Source organism: Muntiacus reevesi, chromosome 18 (genome assembly GCF_963930625.1).
Source record: "Muntiacus reevesi chromosome 18, mMunRee1.1, whole genome shotgun sequence".
In the NCBI taxonomy this organism is placed as follows: Eukaryota; Metazoa; Chordata; class Mammalia; order Artiodactyla; family Cervidae; genus Muntiacus; species Muntiacus reevesi.
In genome coordinates, this window is record NC_089266.1 from 47,824,478 (window position 1) to 47,847,039 (window position 22,562).

General features: G+C 38.7%; 1 protein-coding gene across 7 annotated transcripts in view; it reads left to right on the forward strand.

Annotated features, from left to right (window-relative positions):
- The window catches only part of SYNRG (synergin gamma), an 89,067-nt gene that overhangs the window by 22,650 nt on the left and 43,855 nt on the right, over window positions 1-22,562 (forward strand). For 6 of the 7 annotated variants that reach the window (XM_065911180.1, XM_065911183.1, XM_065911186.1 and 3 more), the window contains exons 4-12: window positions 3,398-3,528; window positions 4,212-4,317; window positions 5,056-5,167; window positions 8,184-8,486; window positions 12,377-12,610; window positions 13,552-13,629; window positions 15,194-15,390; window positions 16,003-16,251; window positions 17,442-17,575. In XM_065911180.1, the coding sequence (XP_065767252.1) occupies window positions 3,398-3,528; window positions 4,212-4,317; window positions 5,056-5,167; window positions 8,184-8,486; window positions 12,377-12,610; window positions 13,552-13,629; window positions 15,194-15,390; window positions 16,003-16,251; window positions 17,442-17,575 (1,544 nt within the window). The remainder of the gene's footprint in view (window positions 1-3,397; window positions 3,529-4,211; window positions 4,318-5,055; window positions 5,168-8,183; window positions 8,487-12,376; window positions 12,611-13,551; window positions 13,630-15,193; window positions 15,391-16,002; window positions 16,252-17,441; window positions 17,576-22,562) is intronic. The other variant, XM_065911187.1, reaches the window with a different exon arrangement.

The following is a 22,562-nucleotide window of genomic DNA, read 5'->3' on the forward strand; positions in this document are numbered from 1 at the left end:
TTTTCTACTTCAGTTTCCTCATCTGTAAAATGCTAGTAATAGGAGCACCTACTGCATAGGTTTATTATAAGGGTTCAATTAATTGATACATGTACAGCACTTAGAAAAGTCCCTGGAACTTAGTACAGACTTCATAAGTATTTGTTCTTATTAAGGTCATCTTAATAATCATTATTAGAATTATCTCTAATTCTGATGATCTTGCATATATTGAGAATTATGTATACAAATGACTAGTTCTATGGCTGACATACGGCAGGAACACAATAAAATGATATCTGTATTACAACTATTGTGTTCTTTTTTTCTTATCTAGTTGTTTAATTCTGTATTTGAAGAATCTTGTTTCAGAAAAAAATGGAATTATTACTGTTTTTGAAAGTATTCTATTCTGTCATCAGTATTACTTCTAATGTTAAAGATAATTATTTTATAATAGCTGCTATTTGTTTACTCATAATGTGCTAAACAGTGTTCCAGGTACTTTACACATATTGTGTTACTTCTAGACCTTAAAAGTCTTCCACGGTTTTAGTAAAGGTTCAGAACAAGAAGGTATTTTCGAAAAGTTCAAAAGAAATACTTTTTTTTTTTAATTTGAGGGAAAAACATGATTTCTATTAAAGGAAAATCAGACAAAATATACTTTTAAGGCAAAAGCCTTACAAACCTGGAAGTAAAGAGGGCACTTCATTTTGATGAGATTAAATTCGTCAGAAAGATATTAGTTTGTGTGCACCTAATAACCTGGCCCCAAAATGTGTAAGATAGAAACTAATGGAAAAATAAGAAGAAATAGACAAGCTCACAATCAGTAAAGATACACATTTAAACAAGGTTCTTAACAACCTTGATTAATGGATAATAGGATCCTGTGTCCAACAATTGAAAAACACTTTTTTTTGGCCACACAGTGTGGCATACAGGATCCTAGTTCCCTGACCAGGAATCAAACTCATGCCCCTGCTTTGGGAGCATGGAGTCTTAATCACTGGACCACCAAGGAAGTCCTCAAAATTACTTTCTTTTTAAGCAAACATGGAATATTGAAATTGAAATATGCTGGGCCATAGCAAATCTCAAGCAACTCAAAGGATTGAAATCTTAAAGGTAGGAGTCCCTGTAAGACTCCTGTGTTGGGAAACCATTTGAGATTTATAGGCAGAAATTTAAGATGGGGCTTTCCTGGTGGCTCAGCAACAAAGAATCCACCTGCCAATGCAGGCGATGTGGATTCAGGCCCTGGTCTGGGAAGATCCCACATGCCTCGGAGCTCCCAGGTCCAGGTACCACAACTACTGCGCCTGTGCTCTGGAGCCTGGGAGCTGCAGATACTGCATGCGCTAGAGTCTATGCTCCAAAACGGGAGAAGCCACCTCGGCGAGAAGTGTGTGCACTGCCTCTAGAGAGTAGCCCCTGCTCGCCACAACTAGAGAAAAGCCCTCAGAGCAGCAAAGACCCAGCATAGCCAAAAATAAACATTTTTTAAAAAGAGTTTAAGGTGACTCTTCAAGGTTTTTCTCTCCAGTAAGATTAAGTGGTTTGGGTATAAGGATAAGAGAAAGTGATTAGTTGACTAACAAGAATGAAGTCCCAGGTGACCATACCAAGGAAGCCAGAGGTAGGGGAGCTAAGGAAGTTTACAGGGATGTTTAATATTGAATCCTGGAGCCTAAGCTGAGTAAGAAGAGAAGTGAGGATATGATGAGCATGATGGATGGTGGGGAAGTGGAAAGATTAATGGATGGGAGGGAAGTATTAATGAAATGAATTGCTGGAAAGCATGAACTGGAAGAATAGAAAGTGGTAGTCAATTATTGGCATGCTTAAAATCAAGATTTTGGAGATGATGCAGCTGCTGGGCCAGATGAGCAGAGCAATGACCACGGAATGGGAAACTAGATTGCTATGTTGAACGTGATTGTGACGAGGAGACCTGAAACGCCCGTGTTATCTGAGTCAGCCACATGATTACTGACCATAACCAGGAGCAGCTTGAGAGTAGAGTGGACCATAGCAAGGTTTTGAAGTTGAAGAGTGAGGGAGCAGATGGCATAAACAGGGTAGGAGAGTAAATGATGAAGTCTGATTGCAAGAAATTAAAATGTGTTCAGGTTTTTGAAGGAAAAGAGAAAAGGGGTTTAGAACCAAGGAGAATATTGTCCATTTACAGGAAATGTTGGAAGAAGAGTAGCAATCTCCAAGGGAGAGGGCTTCCAGGGACAGCCAAGTTTCAAGTTAGGGAACTGAAGGGGAACCTTTCAGGGAGAAGGTTGAAGAATAGAGACATTGTCACTCGGTAAAAATTAGCTGTTACCATCGTCACCATCATCATTATTCATATTAAGTTTTGTGTTTAGCTCTTGTGCAGTGCTGTTCTTCTGGACACTTCAGTAAACTTTATACTATTATATTGATATGTCACTTGGTATTCATTAAATTTATTTTTTTCTGTAAAAGTTTGGATACCAAGGGTATAATAATGAATATCAAAATATTCATTATCCTATCATACATATTGGAAATACGTGTTTAATTTCATTTGTGGAATAACTGCCATATGCCAGGCTCTTACCTATTGCTAGAAATACAAAGACATGTAAGATACGACACCTCAAAGAGTATGGATCAGTGAGCTCACCAGATATAACGCGTGTGTGCGCGCTTTCTTACACACCTAGTCTGAAAGATTTTATACACACATCCTCAGACTGTGAGCGGTGATGGTCCGCTCGAAGACAAGAAGGCAGTGGAAGAGGCAAGATATTAAGGGGAGCTTTTCATTTCTAGCCTGTGTCGTTTGACTCTTCTATTAAAGTTAATCGATGCAGGACTTCCCTTGTGGTCCAGTGGTTAAGAATCTGCCTGCCAAAGCAGGGGACAGAGGTTCCATCTTCCCTGGTCCAGGAAGATGCCGTGTGGCGCTGGGCAGTTGAGCCCGTTGGCACGACTGCTGAGGCCCGAGCAGCCTAGAGCCTGTGCTCTGCGAGGGAAGCTCCCACGGTGAGGAGCGCACGCACCACCGACTGCAGGAGCCCTGCTTGCCTCAACTCGAGAAAGTCCTCACACAGCAGTCAAGGCCCAGAGTAATCACAGATAAATAAGATTTAAAAACACAAGAAGCTGTGCTTTATTAAAAATGCATTTATATAGTTTGTTAATTAAAAATAAGAGTTAGAGAAGCTACAGTTTTTCTTTGTAGTAGTTAAAAGAAAAAGTTGTGGGGACTTCCCTGGTGATCCAGTGGTTAAGACACTGTGCTTCCACTGCAGGGGGCACAGGTTCCATCCCTGGCCAGGGAACTGATCCCACATGCTGTGTAGCACAGCCAAAAAAAAAAAAAAAAAGGCGGAGAAATTGTGTTTTTTAAGCCTAAGTCTTTGTCTGTTGTTTCTAGGCAGGGATCCCAATGGGACCAATCCCAGCAGGAGGAATGCCTTACCTGGGGCAAGCACCATTCCTGGGAATGCGTCCTCCAGGCCCACAGTACACTCCAGACATGCAGAAGCAGTTTGCCGAGGAGCAGCAGTAAGAAACCTCAGGATGCAAGGATAAAGATGCATGATAGCAATTAAGTTTAAAATGGTCAAATAATGCGTAGTGCAGATTTGAAGAGGAAGCAATCACAGTGCCCTTAAAGCTCTTTAAAATGCTCTTACTATGTAAAAGTTGAAAGCCAGAAGGGACCTTAGAGATCCTAGAAGTCAATCCACTGACGTTACATCTGGGGAAAATGTCCAAAGAAATAAGCAACTTGTCAGCCCAGGCTACACAGTTACTGGAAAAATCTGGACCCAAGTGCAGGCCTCCTGATTGCCAGAGCCGTTGCTCTTTCTCGTGTACCATACTGCCTCCCCAAGTAGAAGTTCCTTTTTTGTATGCAGAGCAAGGAGGGTGTTTACTTTGTCTGCCTCCCTGCTTGTTTATATATACTTTGAATGTAGAATGTTGTCTCCTACCGTTGCAGATTAGACAAGAAATAAGTTCACGTCTATAATTTAGGTGAATCATCTTTTAGACTTATTTCATATATTTGGAAATTAATATAGTGGAGACATAGGATTATCTTTAGAAAATTAGATACAATCATCAGTGAAGTTTTTAGTTCTAGAAATGCAAGATGACATTGCTGATACTGTTGGTAGAAGAAGTGTGAATCTAACAGTTAATAATCCCCGAAGCTGGCTCTTTACTGGTGGTTTTTCCTTCAGAAAACGATTTGAACAGCAACAAAAGCTCTTAGAAGAAGAAAGAAAAAGACGCCAGTTTGAAGAGCAGAAGCAAAAGCTCAGACTTCTGAGTAGCGTGAAACCCAAGGTAACGTACTCCACCCCACAGCACAGCCCCTGCGCGCGCCTCTTCTCACTCATTCAGTGGGTTTTGTCACCGGGACACCAGCCCAGGCTGTAGGTGTGTTTGATTGGTTTTCCTTTTGTCTTAAGCCCAAAAGTGAAGGACTTTTCTTCTTCTGTAAAGAGACTTTATTGTTGAAGGGAATGAGATGTCAGTCATTATCTTCTCCACCCATGTGTACTCCCTTTGGAGTGCTTATAACCTTTTCTTGGGAAGCATTAACACTGGAGACTTAATGTCAAACACCTATACCCTAAAGCAAGGGTCCCCAGCCTTTGGGATCTGATTCCTGATGATCTGAAGTGGAGCTGATGTTCTAGAAATAAAGTGCATAAGAAATGTCACGTGCTTGAATTATCCTAAAACAATCTCTGCCTTCCCCTTCGCCCCACCCCTCACACCTCCCATCCCCGTCCCTGTCTGTGGAGAAATTGTCTTCCACACACCGGCCCCTGGTGCCAAAAAGGTTGGGGACCCCTGCCCTAAAGTAGTTTTAAATGGATCTTTTAATAATATTCTATGGAATATTGTTTTATTTTGCTGCGTGTCAATGTTTTTCTGACTTGGAGAATTCACTGCCTGACGTATGTGGTAAAAGTATTGGAAATAGTTGAATATCCACAGTCCTCTTTCAACTTGTGTGGATTTAGGACAAAGTGTGGGGGTAAGTGAAGAAATACATATACATTTATTGTCTCTCAGACAGGAGAGAAGAGTAGAGATGATGCTTTGGAAGCCATAAAAGGAAACTTAGATGGGTTTTCCAGAGATGCTAAAATGCACCCTACTCCAGCATCACACCCTAAGAAACCAGGTAGTTTTAATTTTCTTTTGATGGAAGTTGATTGAAGTCCCTGTGGTTTTGATTGACGTGTGTGTGTGTGTGTGTGTGTGTGTGTGTGTGTGTGTGTGTGTGTGTGTGTGTGTGTGTGTGTGTGTGTGTGTGTGTGTGTGTGTGTGTGTGTGTGTGTGTGTGTGTGTGTGTGTGTGTAGAGTGAGTGTTAAATTCTTCCTTCAAGCTAAGTACAGATTTAGATGTTTTAAAATTTATAGTGGATTAAGATCTCTGGTCTCGATAACTGTCTTAGGAGGGAAAAATCTCTTGTTTTCTAGTAAATGTCAGTATGTCAATTTTACTTGTAAATCTTCTGTATGAATGAGTATGTTAACATTAGTAAAATTCATTCAGTCAAAATAAATGTAGTAAATGAGTTTACTATTGCATTCTTATTAAACTAATTTTACTTTTTATGAACTAGTGAACTAGTTTAGGTTTTACTCAATGTGATTAAACTTACAAATTTTATCAATGATTCTTTTAAAAAGTCATGGATTTAATTTTCTTGTGAAATTTTAGCTTTTTCTTTGTAGAAATGAAAATACATTTCTTTGTAGTTTTTATTTTTATTTCATTATTTTTTATATTCCTTTGATTATGTCATCATCAAATAAGTAAAGGAAAAGTGCCTGATAAAGCAGAGTGAAGGAAATTCGCGGAGGGCGGGATTGCACAGGTGTTAAACATGTAGCAGTTGAAATGAATCTTATCTTCACATAGCTGTTAACCACATCCTTTTTTAAAATATGATATTTTGACATTTTATTCTCAGCTAATTTCAGGATTAACATACCATTAATGGGTGAATAGTTTTCATAAATAATTCAGCTAAATACTATTTTTTCCCAGCATATATCACATTGCCAAATTTTATCTTAAACCTTTATAGTGTCTTTTATAGGTGATATCAGGAAGAAATAATCTAATGTTGGCACAGTAATGAGTTCTTGACTTTCTAGGACAGCTTTGCCTCTCTCCGTTAATTTCACTTGTTAGATTATATACTCAGGTTATCATTACAAAAAATGTGCCCCAAAGTAAAATATATACTGAGATTGAAAAGGAATGGGTATTAGTGATCAGAATGAGTTCAGAAAGGAAAAGCATACCTCAGGGTGAAAATTATAAGCTGAATAAGCTAGTCAGTAAATCACTGAAGTCTAGTCATTGGAATGGTAAAACTGGACCCAGCGTGGAGCTTAGAAAAAGGAGAAGAAAGCAGAGAGGGATGGTCATTGTCAGGTCACATGCTGTTCTAGCCATATAGAATGTCTCGTTTGGGCAACCAAGTATAGTTTAACAACCTCACAGGTTAAATAATAAATTGGGGTTTTGATGTTCAGTTAATCTCTTGAGTTCATGCAGCATGCATGCAGTTAGCTGTTTCTAGTTAACTGCTTCATGCTTAGCTAGAAAAATACTCTTTTCTGAAGCAAACCCAAGGAATTACCAGAGCTTCTCCAGCTACAATCTTTAAACCTAGGCCTAAAGCACCTAAAGAGTTTCCAGCCTTTTTCCACCAAAGACATCTTTTAATTTTTGCCCACAGACTGTTTATCTTAAAATAGTGAATATACAAACTGTATCACATAATTTTTGTACTTCTTATTAATCATATATATATAGATAGCTGTGAGTTTTTAAGCCAAATTATATACCACATAGAATTAAAATAATTCCAGTCAAATGCAAAGAAATACTGGTATAGCCAGTATAAACCGAAAAAAAATTGGCTTAGCCCAAATAGGATCCATCTAAAAATATTCATAGTAGCTCTCAGTTTTCCACTATTGCTGTTTTCTACCAGTAATGGTCAGAGAACTGAAACTGAGAACTTAAGTACACACTGTCAGACATTCTCAGTAACCATTATTGGGAGGGTTGTGATTCATTATGACATGGCTTTTTTCTTTTTTACTCATTTTTTTATAGTTACATTGCATTTTTTGTAGAACTTTAGTGCCTGCAAGTTTTATTTCATGGATCCAAAAGAGGAACACATAGTGTCCCCTTTTTTCAAATGAGGGCTTTTTTTAAAAAAAAAAAAAAAAAAGACTGCTCCTTGTGACATTAGACTTTAGTATTAATAAATTTTATAGCAATTCAAAGTTTGCAGTGTGAAGAAACAACAGTAGTAGTATTGTGAATGAGCTTGTATTAAACCTAATCCCTGTAGAGAGGTTTATTACATAAGTGAATCTCATATTTGACAGTAAAAAGCCATGGTGACGTTTGTATCTTTTAGAGGCAGAGTTCTTTTGAACATAGCTCTTAGCTGGGGTTTATTTTTTTAAATTGGCTGCTAAGTTGTTTGACTTAACACTTTATGGTGTCCTAATTTTGGTGCTTCTCACAAGAAAGTATCACTTTGGTAGTGTGTTTGATGTTCTTGTTGCCCCTGTAATTTTCATCCCCTATATAGTAGCTTTCATCCTCATATGAAATATGAACTATGCTAAGTGTATCAGTTAGGCACGATTTATCAAAAACTATAAGTATGTGTCATGCATTGTTTTTTACTGGCCTAATGAAATTTAGTCATCAACATATATCTCTAAAATGTATTCAGCAGCATATAGGTAGATTTTCTTATTTCTATTGGTTTGAGAAAATATTATCTAGATAAACAGATGAGTTGAGTTTCAAAAGTAATCACCACTTTGATGTAAATTACTCGTGGTCTCAAGGGAAAAAATTAGTGCTATTCTAATGAAGGAAAGAAACTTTGAATTTTACAGTTTTCTGCTTTTGAACCAAATGCAAAATAGCTATAAAACCTCTTTTTTAAAAAGACCAAAAGGTTTTGTATAGACAGACGTCACAGTGTTTTGCATTCATTGTGTGACCCGTTTGGCGGCTGTTACGCGTTATTTCCTAGCCGCCCCCCTGCTCATGCTTCAGTGTATTCTTTTGGAGCTGTACTACATCGCAGTTTCTTTTCCCCTGTTAATTTTCATTTCTGTGTGTTTCATTGCCATTTTCCGTTTTGCAGATTATCCCACATCATCTCATTCTACTAAAACTGTCTCCCCGTCACCTGCCTTTCTTGATGAAGAAGAGTTCAGTGACTTTATGCAGGGGCCTGTCGAGGTCCGCTCATGTGGGCCTCCCTCCACTCCCCAGCCTTTCCAGTCTTTCCATGCCACCACCCCACCCGGCCAGGTGCACGCGCAGAAGGCTGGCGCCCGGCCTGTCCCTCCGGCTCAGAGGCCGCTGGCTGGTGCCTTGCACGGCGTCCCTGGGCAGACCCCTTGTCTCTTTCCTCCTTCGGCCTCCCACAGTGTGCAGGAAACAGGTAACTCCTAAGCTCTTAATGAGAGGATTTTGAAAAATCTAGGAAAATTTATTTCACTTACATAAGTAGAATAATACAGTGATGTTGGCAGAGAAACATGGGCCTGAATATGTGAGGACTGTTGAAATTCACCAAAATAAGACTCTAGATAAGAATCTAGTTTTGTTTTTTTTTAAATCTGGGGACCTCACATTCTGAAAAAGTGATTTGAAATTTCTGTTGCTAAATTTGGGACCTATTTTTTATTATTGTTTTTTAAATTATGATAGTAAGCTAACAGATTTACGGGAGACTTGGAAAGTATAGGAAAAAGTTACATACATTTCCACTAAATATTACAGTTATTTTTAAGTAAATTTTTTGTTAAAGTTTCAGTATCAAGCTCTCAAAAATTAATAGAATGAATAGACAGAAAAATAGAGGTATATAGTAGACCTGAAAAGCACTGTGAACCAATTCAACAATTAAGATTTATACGGTTTTCATACAACAGCAGGATACAAACTCTGCTCGTATTTCCTGAACTGTAAATCAGGAGACATTGGAACTTATCCACGGACATAAAGCAAGGTGAAAAAAAACAAGGTGCAAAAATTTCACGGTCTAAAGGTATTGAAAGGATACAGAGTCTGTTCTCTTATCACTGTGAAATTATATTAGAAATCGATATCAAAAGTTATTTGAAAATAACCCACTTATTTTCAAGTGCACTGTGACATTTACCAAAACTTAGCCTTTGAAAGCCTCATCAAGTTAAAGACTGAAAAAACACAGAGGCTGATTGCAGAGAAGAAACATTTAAATGAGAAATTAATATCGAAATGAGAATATCAAAGATTACTTTAAAAACCCCACGGGCCTTAGGAAGCATCACTACGAACAAAGCTGGTGGAGGTGATGGAATTCCAGTTGAGCTATTTCAAATCCTGAAAGATGATGCTGTGAAAGTGCTGCACTCAATATGCCAGCAAATTTGGAAAACTCGGCAGTGGCCACAGGACTGGAAAAGGTCAGTTTTCATTCCAATCCCAAAGAAAGGCAATGCCTAAGAATGCTCAAACTACCACACAATTGCACTCATCTTACACGCTTATAAAGTAATGCTTAAAATTCTCCAAGCCAGGCTTCAGCAATACGTGAACTGTGAACTTCCAGATGTTCAAGCTGGTTTTAGAAAAGGCAGAAGAACCAAATAGCCAACATCTGCTGGATCATCGAAAAAGCAAGAGAGTTCCAGAAAAACATCTATTTCTGCTTTATTGACTATGCCAAAGCGTTTGACTGTGTGGATCACAATAAACTGTGGATAATTCTGAAAGAGATGGGCATACCAGTCCACTGACCTGCCTCTTGAGAAACCTGTATGCAGGTCAGGAAGCAGCAGTTAGAACTGGACATGGCAGGATGGCTGCTATCCAAAAGTCTACAAACAATAAATGCTGGAGAGGGTGTGGAGAAAAGGGAACCCTCTTACACTGTTGGTGGGAATGCAAACTAGTACAGCCACTATGGAGAAGAGTGTGGAGATTCCTTAAAAAACTGGAAATAGAACTGCCATATGACCCAGCAATCCCACTCCTGGGCATACACACCGAGGAAACCAGATCTGAAAGAGACACGTGTACCCCAATGTTCATCGCAGCACTGTTTATAATTGCCAGGACATGGAAGCAACCTAGATGCCCATCAGCAGACGAATGGATAAGGAAGCTGTGGTACATATACACCATGGAATATTACTCAGCCATTAAAAAGAATTCATTTGAATCAGTTCTAATGAGATGGATGAAACTGGAGCCCATTATACAGAGTGAAGTAAGCCAGAAAGATAAAGACAGTAAACTAACGCATATATATGGAATTTTAAAAGATGGTAACGATAACCCAATATGCAGAACAGAAAAAGAGACACAGATGTACAGAACAGACTTTTCGGACTCAGTGGGAGAAGACGAGGATGGGATGTTCAGAGAGAATAGCGTTGAAACAAGTATACTATCAAGGGTGAAACAGATCACCATCCCAGGTTGGATGCATGAGAGAAGTGCTCAGGGCTGGTGCACTGGGAAGACCCAGAGGGATGGGATGGGGAGGGAGGTGGGTGGGGGGATCGGGATGGGGAACACATGTAAATCCATGGCTGATTCATGTCAATATATGGCAAAAACCACTACAATATTGTAAAGTAATTAGCCTCCAACTAATAAAAATAAATGAAAAAAAAAAAAAAGAACTGGACATGGAACAATAGCCTGGTTCCAAATAGGAAAAGGAGTACGTCAAGGCTGTATATTGTCACCCTGCTTTTTTAACTTATATGCAGAGTACATCATGAGAAACGCTGGGCTGGAGGAAGCACAAGCTGGAATCAAGATTTCTGGGAGAAATATCAATAACCTCAGATAGGCAGATGACACCACCCTTATGGCAGAAAGTGAAGAAGAACTAAAGAGCCTCTTGATGAAAGTGAAAGAGGAGAGTGAAAAAGTTGGCTTAAAGCTCAACATTCAGAAAACTAAGATCATGGCATCTGGTCCCATCACTTCATGGCAAATAGATGGGAGAAGAGTGGCTGACTTTATTTTTCCGGGCTCCAAAATCACTGCAGATCGTGATTGCAGCAATGAAATTAAAAGACGCTTACTCCTTGGAAGGAAAGTTATGACCAACCTAGACAGCACATTAAAAAGCAGAGACATTACTTTGCCAGCAAAAATCGGTCTAGTCAAGGTTTTGGTTTTTCCAGTGGTCATGTATGGATGTGAGAGTTGGACTGTAAAGAAAGCTGAGCGCCAAAGAATTGATGCTTTTGAACTGTGGTGTTGGAGAAGACTCTTTGAGAGTCCCTTGTACTGCAAGGAGATCCAACAGGTCCATCCTAAAGGAGATCAGTCCTGGATGTTCATTGGAAGGACTGATGTTGAAGCTGAAACTCCAATACTTTGGCCACCTGATGCAAAGAGCTGACTCATTGGAAAAGACCCTGATGCTGGGAAAGATTGAGGGCAGGAGGAGAAGGGGACGACAGAGGATGAGATGGTTGGATGGCATCACCAACTCGATGGACATGGGTTTGGGTGAACTCTGGGAGTTGGTGATGGACAGGGAGGCCTGGTGTGCTGCAGTTCATGGGGTCACAAAGAGTCGGACACGACTGAGTAACTGAATTATATTTAGAAATTAAATGCCCACTTTTAAATGATAGGTATATCTACGAAGTTAGGATCCATTTAAGTCACCTTAGAATTTTAAGAACAAACTGATTTGTTCAGAAGGTGACTCTTGTTTGGGCAAATACCCACGATCATTTTCTTAAGAGTGATGAACCAGGAAAAGCTGCTTTAGAAAGTGCTCTCTGGTTCAGTGATAAAGCACATGGGGGTTCAGAAGCCCAGGGTCTCCATTTACTATCAGTTTGTCCTTGGACAAATCTTTGAACATTTCTGTACCTCAGTTTTAATAACATGTGTGAACGAGGGGTGAGGTGGGCAGTTACTCTGTCTTGAGATTTAGAATAGTGCTGAGAGGGCTCTTAGCTGACATGTTCTTGTCCACACTTTCTCAATTAACAGATGCAGAAATAGGCAAGTCTGTTGAAGTGTCTGTATCTTGTGTAGGTCACCAAATTTCTAAAGTAATACATCTTCCACTATGCTATTCTACCTACTGTCTCACAGAATTCCTGAGACTCGAAGAAGGTAATGATGGTAAAGTTCTCTAAAATCACTGAAGTATCTCAGGTCCTGGACAAACGTGTGGGCTTGAATTATTTCAAAATTTACATTATATGTGGCAGGGCCTTCCCTTTAGAATCTGGGGGTGGAAATGGATGGTTGAAAAATTAGAAGCTTGCAATAATATACAAATAATCCTTCATGCTGTTTGTTTAGGCTGTTCCTTGGAGGAGAAGCTCCTAGTATCTTGTGATTTAAGTACATCTGGGCAGGAACAAATTAAATTAAATACCTCTGAAGTTGGGCACAAAGCCCTAGGCCGAGGTTCCAGAAAGAACCGTCCCAGTTTAATGGCCAATAATGGGGGTGCTGTAGATGGACGTGTAAGTGGTACCACTACCGCAGAGGCAGAAAAGACTTCAGACCAAAACCTGTCCATTGAAGAGAGTGGTGAGCTCATGAAATTTTCAGCAAAAAGTTCATTTAACCAAATGTCGCTCAAATGCTAACACCTTAAGCCTTAATCTTAAAATGAATGCTGCTTGATTTTGCTAATTGAAATTTTGCTTAAAATATATGTAATGCATTCTTTTCTGTAATTAACCCCTACGATTTTGCTCTGAATTCTTTCAAGACACTGTTACTCCTTTTGAAAAAATTTTTGATAACCAGTTTTTTAATCAAAAGCATCCCTGGTTTAAAATTTCTTCTTTTGCTTTATAAAAACTTTTTCCCCTCTTAACCTTTCTGTTCTTCCTTAAGGTTGAAAAGTTAAAATTTAACTGGAAAAGTCACCAATGAAAATATAGTTTTGCTTCTTTGAAATAAACCATACACACTGCTGCCTGAAGATCCACATTTTTGTAAACTCAACTTGCAGAGATGAATGTGGACAACCCGGGAGGCAAACATTTGGAGGCTGTTTACAGGACAAAGTGAAAAACAAAAAATTTAAATAAAAATGCTATACATCTGAGGCAGCAGTGTCATATTCGAGATTTTAAAACATAAGACTTTGCAAAGAAATGTTATTAAAAGCTGCAAGTGAAGCTTGGGCAATTTTTTTTTGGTACACGTAATTTTTAAACCATTGTCATGTTTTTGCCTTTAATTTGTAATATTTGTGAATGGCACAAGTCTCATATGATCCAGAGTATTGATTTGGTACATTTAGGGTTTTTTGTTTTGTTTGTTTTATGTTTTTAGTTTATGCCTTAGGACATGGTTAATGTACAAGAGTTGCTTAGAAACCAAAGTTTAGTTGAATTGGTGACTTTTTTTTTTAGTGTCTCCAACCAGCGCTCTTCTCATAAAAAGCCATGACTCAGTGTGATTTCTGCTTCTGTTGCATGGACCAGTACATACATTAGGTGATGTTCTTTATCTCCTAGGTGTAGGGGTATTTCCGTCACAGGATCCTGTTCAGCCCAGAATGCCTCCTTGGATTTACAATGAGAGTTTGGTTCCAGGTAAAAAGAGCTTTTTTGCCCAAGATTCCTATCTGGATACTTTACTTCAAATGTTGTAATGTAGTTGTAAGTGTTTACTATTTAGTGGCTACAGAATATGCAGAAGAAATTACAACTATTTTTTCTGAAAGAGTGCAGAAAATTAAATACAGCTAGTGTTTATGACTGCCTCATATATGAAATAACTACATAAATGAAGGAAAAGTCTTTTGCTGTAATGTTTTAATGACCATCATATAACTTTTATTTCTAAAAGGTTGTCTTAGATTTACTATGTCTTAAAAGGCACTATCAAAATATAGCATCACCAACTCAGTGGACATGGATTAGAGCAAACTCTGGGAGATAGTGAAGAACAGGGAATCCTGGCGTGCTGCAGTCCACAAGGTCACAGAGAGTCAGACACGACTTAGCAAGTGAAGCTTTTAAACACACGCATAATTTCCTAGCCAAAATATGTGTTCGTGGACTTCCCTGGTGGTCCAGGGGTTAAGAATCTGCCTGCCAATGCAGGGGACATGGGTTCCATCCCTGGTCTGGGAGGAACCCACATGCCGCGGAGCAGCTAAGCCCGTGAGCCACAACTGCTGAAGCGTGCATGCCCTAGAGCCCGTGTTCTGCAGCAGAAGAAGCCACCACAGTAAGAAATCCGCCTGCAGGAGTGAAAACCCGGCACAGCCAAATAAATAAATACAAATTTAAAAAACATATGTTCGTGTGGTACGCCTACTGACCTCCATATGTAATGCTAGATGTAAAATTTCTTTTTAAACATTGTTTTCTGTCTACCTTAACCCTACTTTCATCCATCAACTCCTCTAACTAGGGTCGCCAGATTCAGCAAATTTGCCTACAGAACATCCAGTTAAATTTGAATTTTATATAAACAGCAAATAATTGTTTAGAATAAGTATACCCCATGCAGTATTGGCATCCTGTATTTTATACAGCAACCCTACCCCTAACAGCTTCTCCCGTTTTGTCCTTTGGAAAGTCCATTTTATTGTGAAAGACTCCCCAGTGAACCCTTCCTTTTTTCACACACTTACTCTCCTCTCTCACTTCAAGTGTAACTGTGTGTTCCTCTGAAGGCTGTCTTCCCAAACACCTTACCCAATGATGTTTTCTCTAATAGCCTCTGATTCACTGGGACAAGAGAAAGGTGATATGGGTATAATTTGTGCTTCCCACTGCTATTAATATTTGCAGATTAGTTCAACCATCATTACTGTACAACTTCTTTTTTAAAATCCAAAGCATCTGCTTATACCACCTCTGTCTTACTGCTATTACTGTCTCCTAGTGAGAAGATTCCCTCTTAGCTTTAACCCAAAATCTTCATCTGTAGAACCAAGCTCCAGCCTCTCTGCTAAGCTCCAGACCCTAATTGTCTGCTGGACATTTCCACTTGAATATCTTTATAGCAGCTCAAGCCCTTGATGTGGCTTCAGTTCTGTTAAAGCAGTTTGACTTAGGATTATTCATGTAGAAGCATCAATGACAACAAAAAAGGTGAATTATTTGCAATATGTTTACATTTGTAATCTGGTCTTTCCTTTAATAGATGCCTATAAGAAAATTTTAGAAACCACAATGACTCCAACTGGAATAGACACTGCTAAACTTTATCCCATCCTGATGTCATCTGGACTTCCCAGGGAAACTCTTGGACAGATATGGGCCTTAGCTAATCGAACCACACCTGGAAAACTGACTAAAGAAGAACTTTATACCGTTCTTGCCATGATAGCAGTAACACAGGTAGACATTCTTTCGAAGGTTAGGTTTATACTTTCAATATCAACTGAGAGAATAGAAATCCTTTTTTCTACAACTTATAGAACTCTTTGGACATTAAAATTTAGGTTATTTTCAGGATAGAGTTCTTCAGAATGTACAGTTTTTATGATATGCATGCTAGCACAATACTCTTTTGTTTAAAGACTTTAATATATTACAATTCTCTGACCTAACTCTAATCCTTTTGAGATTGAAAGTTAGTAGTAGATGAAGTTACTCTCTCTGTCCTTTGAAGTCCTTGTCTAAAATTCCTTAGATATAGTGTATTCGTTCTGGCAGCCGTTTTTCTCATATTACAAAATCATTGTAAAGGATTTGATTAGAGTGAATTAACCAAACTTGTCAGAGAGTGAAAATGTCAGAATGAGTGTGTGTTGGCCATTTCTTTGCTAAATATTAGATTTACATTAACCTTATAACTTATTTTCTTGTGTCGAATTCCTGAGTTTGGGGAGAATCAAGAGTAGAACACCCCAGGCCACAGATTTTACATTTAGGTCTCTGTGTCAGATTTGAGCTGTATGTCGTTTGCAGTTTCCTGAATTGTTCCTATTTTCCTCGTGTTCTGTGTAGAGGGGTGTTCCTGCCTTGAGTCCCGATGCTTTAAATCAGTTTCCAGCGGCTCCTGTTCCAACGTTAAGTGGCTTCCCTGTGACTTTGCCAGCTGCTGTGAGTCAGCCCACAGGGATGCCGTCCGGCCCTGCAGGCTCCATGCCCCTCACCCTCGGGCAGCCAGTCATGGGCATTAACCTTGTTGGGCCAGTCGGGGGAGCTGCAGCCCAGACTTCCAGCGGCTTCATGTCAGCTTACCCTGCAAATCAGGTAGATGAAGAGGCTGTGTGTATTCCAAGTTATCTCTGAAAGTGAATCTGAGCAAGTGTGTTTTCCAAGAAATGTAGAAAAGATTTCTGGATTATGATGGACACTGGCAGTGGAAAGTAAGCAGTGTTAAAATAATACAACATTGAATTTTTCATTATTTAAAAAGCAAAAGAGTTTCTGAAGCCTTCAGATACTTGAATTCTGGCTAAAAATGTGTAACTCTTTATCATATATATTTTAAAGATCAAGTTTAATAAAGCTAGTTAAATCCTTAAGCTCTTTTTTTGAAAAAGCTGCTAAGCCTGATTAAGATGTTTCAGTTTATTTTTCATTTCTCAGTTTAGCAAAAAAATTTTTTAAACATATATTTAGTGTTAGTAAAAATGTGGGAAAAAGGATTTTTTGGTACAGCCTTTTTGGAAGGCACGTTTGGCAATAGCTATCAAAATTCTAAATATTCATGTCTTCTGACCCAGCAGTCATTAGGAATCCATCTCACAGAGCTAGTAACTCAAATGAGCAAAAATATATAAGAATACTTGTTGTAGCATTGTTTGTTAGAGTGAAAATTAGGAATAGCTGCATATCTATCAATCAGAAGAAAAATGTTAAATAAGTTTTGGCTTATCTATACAGTGGTAAACTATTAGATCATTCAGATGAATGTGGTGGATGCACATATACTGTATGAAAAAGATGTCCATGTTAAATAATTTCATTTAAGTGCAAAACAACATAGTACAAGCTTGTTTTTCAATAAAACATGAATTGTTAGCAGTGTTCACTTCTAGAACATGGGATTACGAATCAGTGTTCACAGTTTATATGTGTATGTGATAGATTAAAACAGGCTTGTATCACTGTATCATATACAAGTGTGATTGAACTGTTTCATAAAGATGGCAGTTTCTCAATCTATTAAATGTGATTGAGCTATTTAAAAGTTATATAAATTAAGTTTAAACCAGTCTTTTACCATTTTTACAAGAGTATTTATAAGTACTAAGCAGCATTCCTGCCTTAAGCAGTTGAGCTGATGTTATGTCTAAAGGGTATTTTTTCTAAAGTTAGATATTTGTACTGAAATGGGAGCATTTTAAAAGGTTGTCTTTGAGGTTGATGGTTAAAGATTTGTTATTTAGCTTTTTATTATTGAATGTTTTCTGTTTCAATGTCCTCTGTAAACCTAGGTGGTCAAACCAGAAGATGACGACTTTCAGGATTTTCAAGATGCTTCCAAGTCGGGGTCACTTGATGACTCATTCAGTGATTTCCAAGAGTTGCCGGCTTCTTCAAAATCAAGTAATTCTCAGCATGGAAACAGGTAGAAAAGAGTTGCATATCGTTAATATAGTATTTAATAATTGAGAAAGAGGCAGTCCACAATAAGAAGCCTAAGTATAAATAAAAGAATTAAGACTCCTTAGTCTCATGATTTCTAGATGATCCGCACTTTTATTCATACTTTTGTTCTCCAAATTTCTCTCCCCCTCGTCCACCTCCAGCTTCTACCATTCCTCCCAGTATATACCTACTTGACAGTATTTCTTTCTACTTGTGCTAAACCTGATTTATTACAACTTGAGTGTATTTGTGCAAGGATGACTTTGTATTCTTATATTAGATTCAGGTCTTCAGCTGCTGAAATGGTTTATAGACAGGGGTACATATTTTAACATGTTGCAATGTAGTATATATTATTGCTAATCTATACTATATACTAATACAGTATTGCATACTATCCACAGAAATCATTTAGAAATTGAAATGAATATATATTTCAAAATGAAATATGAATAGATATGAAATATAAAAATTCATGTCTCTCTTATGTTTAAGTTGAAATCAGTGGCTTTTAGGCCTTGAGATTTCTGTTTGCATGAAAATGTTAGTTGCTCAATTGTGTCTGACCCTTTGTGACCCCGTAGACTGTAGCCTGCCCTGCTCCAGGCAAGAATACTGGAGTGGGTAGCCATTTGCTTCTTCAGGGGATCTTTCTGACCCAGGGATCGAACCCAGGTCTCCTGCTTTGTAGGCAGATTCTTTACCATCTGAGCCACAGTTGCGTAAATGTTTTTCTAATGTTTTCTGTACTAGTTTAACTTTTAGGCACAGTAACTGATTCAGGATGTGGTCAACACCTTTCCATCTTTTTTTAAGACTTTTTTTGTTTGTTATGGACCATTCTTAAAGTCTTTATTCAGTTTGTTACATTTCTTCTGTTTTATGCCTTTGTTTTTCGGCCACAAGGCATGTAGGATCTTGGCTCCCCGACCAGGGATTGAACCCCACCTCCTGCATTGGAGGGCAAAGTCTTAACCACTGACAGGCCAAGGAGGTCCCTCCATTATTTTTTAAAAATTTATTTACTTATTTTTGGCTTTGCTGGATCTTCATTGCTTCATTCGGGCTTTCTCTAGTTGCAGTGCTTGAGCTTCTCGTTGTGGTGGCTTCTCTTGTGGAGCACGGGCTCTCGGGCACATGGACTTCAGTAGTTGTGATGCATGGGCTTAGTTGCCCAGAGACATAGGATCTTGGTTTCCTGACTAGGGATCGAACCCATGTCCTCTGCATTGGCAGGCAGATTCTTAACCACTGGACCACCAGGGAAGTCCCTCCATCATCTTTTAAAAGTATTCATTAATAAATACTTCTTCCACTGAGTAGCGCATATGAGGCTTTGAGTAAGCAGTGTGAATTTCTTTGGTTGTTTTGGGAACTTGTTTTTGTCAGGATACATATTCCCTTTCTCTTATATTCCTGTTTGTGCAATTTCACTTATCTTTTCTGTTTTAACCAGTTGATTATCTCTTAGTCAGCACTTCCTGCAGACACTATAAGAAGAACTTAGGGATAGGCATTGTAGAGAATTACAAATTAGGGAAAGAATTATTTTCCTAATTTTAAGACTACATCAAACACTTGTAAATGACACATAGAAGAAACATATGAGTGATGTGACTGTAAAGTACTGGGAGTTCCAAGCCACACACGTATTATTAATGTGGTAAACACATAATCCTTCTTTCTCAGGTCTCTTCCTGTGCACAAATTTATATATATATATATATATATATATTTTTAATATATATGTATTTGGTTCTGCCAGATCTTAGTTGTGACACGTGGAATCTTTAATTGTAACTTGTGGGATCTAGTTCCCTGACCAGGGATCAAACCCGGGCCCTCTGCATTGGGAACTTGGAGTCCTAGCCACTGGACCAACAGAGAAATATCACAGATTTGATCTGTTCTGCTCTTGTCTAGAACATGTCTGAACACCCAAGGCATCTCAAATTACCTGCATAAAACAGTTCATTATAAAGCTAAATAAAAATGTGTTAAATCACATATCCAGTCACCTAATCAGAAGCATGTTGTTGTTGACCCCCTGCTCGCTCCTGCTCAGTGTGGGAAAAGGCCCTGTGTGATCTGGCTTCTGCCAGCCCTCTTGACTGTTGCTGTTTCCCCACAGCGTATCTTCAGCCACACCTGAACCGCTGAACTAACCATGCTCTCTCAAGCTTCTGGCCTCTTACATCCTGTTTTCTTCCATCTGAAGCTCTCTCTAAAGTTAACTCTAGTTCCATGTCAAAAATCGATTTAATACAGGAAGGTTTTACTAACCCTTCTCCGTCAGTCCCTACCTCCAAGATGAGTTCAGGGTGTCTCCTCCTCTATTGCCATGGCAGCTTGTAAATATCTGTTCCCTAACTGCCACTACTGGTTTACCTGACTCTTCCCCCTCCCTCGGCTGTAGGTGCCTGACGACAGGATTTCCTGTGTCTGTGTGTATTACTTAGTCCACTATATGTAGTTCATAAAAGTCTGTTGGATGAATATACTGTAGTATGGAGGTTACAAACTGAATTTATCTAATTGATGATTCATTGCTCTGGGAGAAAACTCTTCAGCAGATGAAATTGAAATTTGAGCATAGAAAGTTTTAAGATGGTACCCTGACTTGAACTATTTAGTAGGGTACTAGCAGTTTTGTGTGACATAACCTCCATGTAATAGTTTGCTTTCATGTATAGCCATACTATGCAGGGTTTTCTTCTTCAATTCTGGCTTGACTACTACTATGCTTTCCATGCAGGAAAACATTTGTTTTATGTCTAAGAATTCACACTCTGTGTTTGTTTATTCATTCAGACACATTTACATAGCATCTGCTGTGTGCCAGACATTGGGATAGTCACTGGAAATACAGAAGCAAAAGGCACAGTTCCTGCTCTAAAGATGCTTAGCTTTATCTGGGTATTTATATTGTCTAATAAAACTCTTAGAATTGCTCCTTCAGTCGTGTGTATGTTCATGTGTAATGAATTCCCTATCTTAATGATGATCTATATTCCATATTGTGAATTATTTTAAAAGGATATTTGTTAAGTAATGAAATAAATAGTTAAGCCTAGGTAAGACCACTTTGGGCAGTATTTATAACCAAAAAATAGGCATTGTTTGTCTGAGAAGATGAAAAGGCAAATAAAGTGTTAGAAATAGGCTGGAGCGGAGAGTATCGTTAGTCTGTGGGGGAAAAATGACATTAGTTAAGAGCAGGCACTGGTTATGGACTGCCTTATGATCTGTGACATAATCTGTAAAGTGTTTTAGAAATAAGTGGCATGGTGAAAGTGATTCTTGCTACTGTGTATGGGATAAATGCAGCTTCCATGGTAATCCTGTTGTGAGATGATGAGAGATGCTCTCAGTTTAGAGTTACAGGTTTTGAGAAGGGTTTATCTGAGAAATTGGTTGGACTCAATGTTGAACTGGATGTCAGAGTCCTGGAGAGCTGGCACGAAAGGGCATCTGGAAGGGAAAAACATCATTCATTTATCCATTTGGAAAATACTTGCCGTGTGCCAGGCACTGGGGAACCGCATATGGTGAAACAAAGCAGACATGAGGTGCTGATGCTAGAATAGTTCAGAAGGATTAAGGCACATTGGGGTTTTGAGTTGGCTTGTTTTCTTTTGCTTTTAATTTTTATTTATTTTAAAAATGTATATATCTTTGGCTGCACTGGGTCTTGGTTGCTGTGCATGGCCTTCTCTATTTGTGGCGAGTGGGGTCTACTCACTGGGTTCGGAGTGCAGCCTTCTTACTGCTGTGGCTTCTCGTTGAGGAGCACAGACTCAGTAATTGTGGTGCAGAGGCTTAGTTGCCTGATGGCATGTGGGGTCTTCCTGGATCAGGACTGAACCCGTGTCCCCTGCACTGGCAGGGGCAGGCAGATTCTTACCCCTGGACCACCAGGGAAGTCCTCCTTTTGCTTTTGAAATGGGTTTATTTAGCATGGTGAGCAACTAGGTAAAATCATCTACCATAGCTGCCTGGAGTAACTGTAAAACCTAAATGATAACTAGAGAAAAAGCAGAAAACTTTGGTGACTAAATCATTTAAAGTCTCATCTTTCAATAGAATGCAGGTTCTTAAATTTTAAAAAAATAGGCTGCTCTCACTGAGTGCCTTTCGTTAGTATTAAACAATAGTAATAAACATTTCCATGTTTGGAACATGAAACATGTTACATGACTGGCATAAACACTTTCATGATGATTACAGATTTGGCCGGATCAAATATGTAGCAGGTGTCTGGTAGTGGAGTGAAGTGACAGTATTTGGTAGCACTAACTCCTCCAGCACTGTGTGTGCCCATTAGCACGCCTGTGTATGAACTGGGTTTTCACCTTGCTTGTAGGCCACTGATAAGAAGATTTAAATGACTGTGGAAAGATTTTTGCTCCAGGGCAAAGAACTCAATAGAAATCCATTTATATAACTTGCCATGTATGGTGGTATTGAATGACACAAAATAGTAGTGGAATGTAGTCATTCATATGTAAAGGTGGTTCTTCCAGGGAGCTGCCAGGGTCTGATAAGGAAAATAAAAAAAAGCAAAGCTTTTGTAGTCTGTCTTTAAGCCATCCAAGAATTACCCACACAGATACTACTCATTATACTGTTTTTCCATTCAGCAGGGAAATGTGTCCACAGGCAAAAGTATCTTTATCTAATTTTGAAGTGATTGTTGTTTTGCTGCAAAGATAGCTTCTGGAACTTCTTGATGTGATCCTTGTAATAATGCATATTGAATGTATTAACTCTTACTGCTGCTTATCAGAGGTGGGAACTCCTGCCAGTAAGCTGTGTAGTGTGATCAAGAGGGACAGTTTGCATCTTGGTTGAACAGCATTTCAGAAATAGATTTTTATTTTAACTATTCCGCCTCTGCATTCTGAACCCATTTGAGAGAATAATTTACATGAAGGTTAACATAATTTAAACTACTGGGTTTACATAGT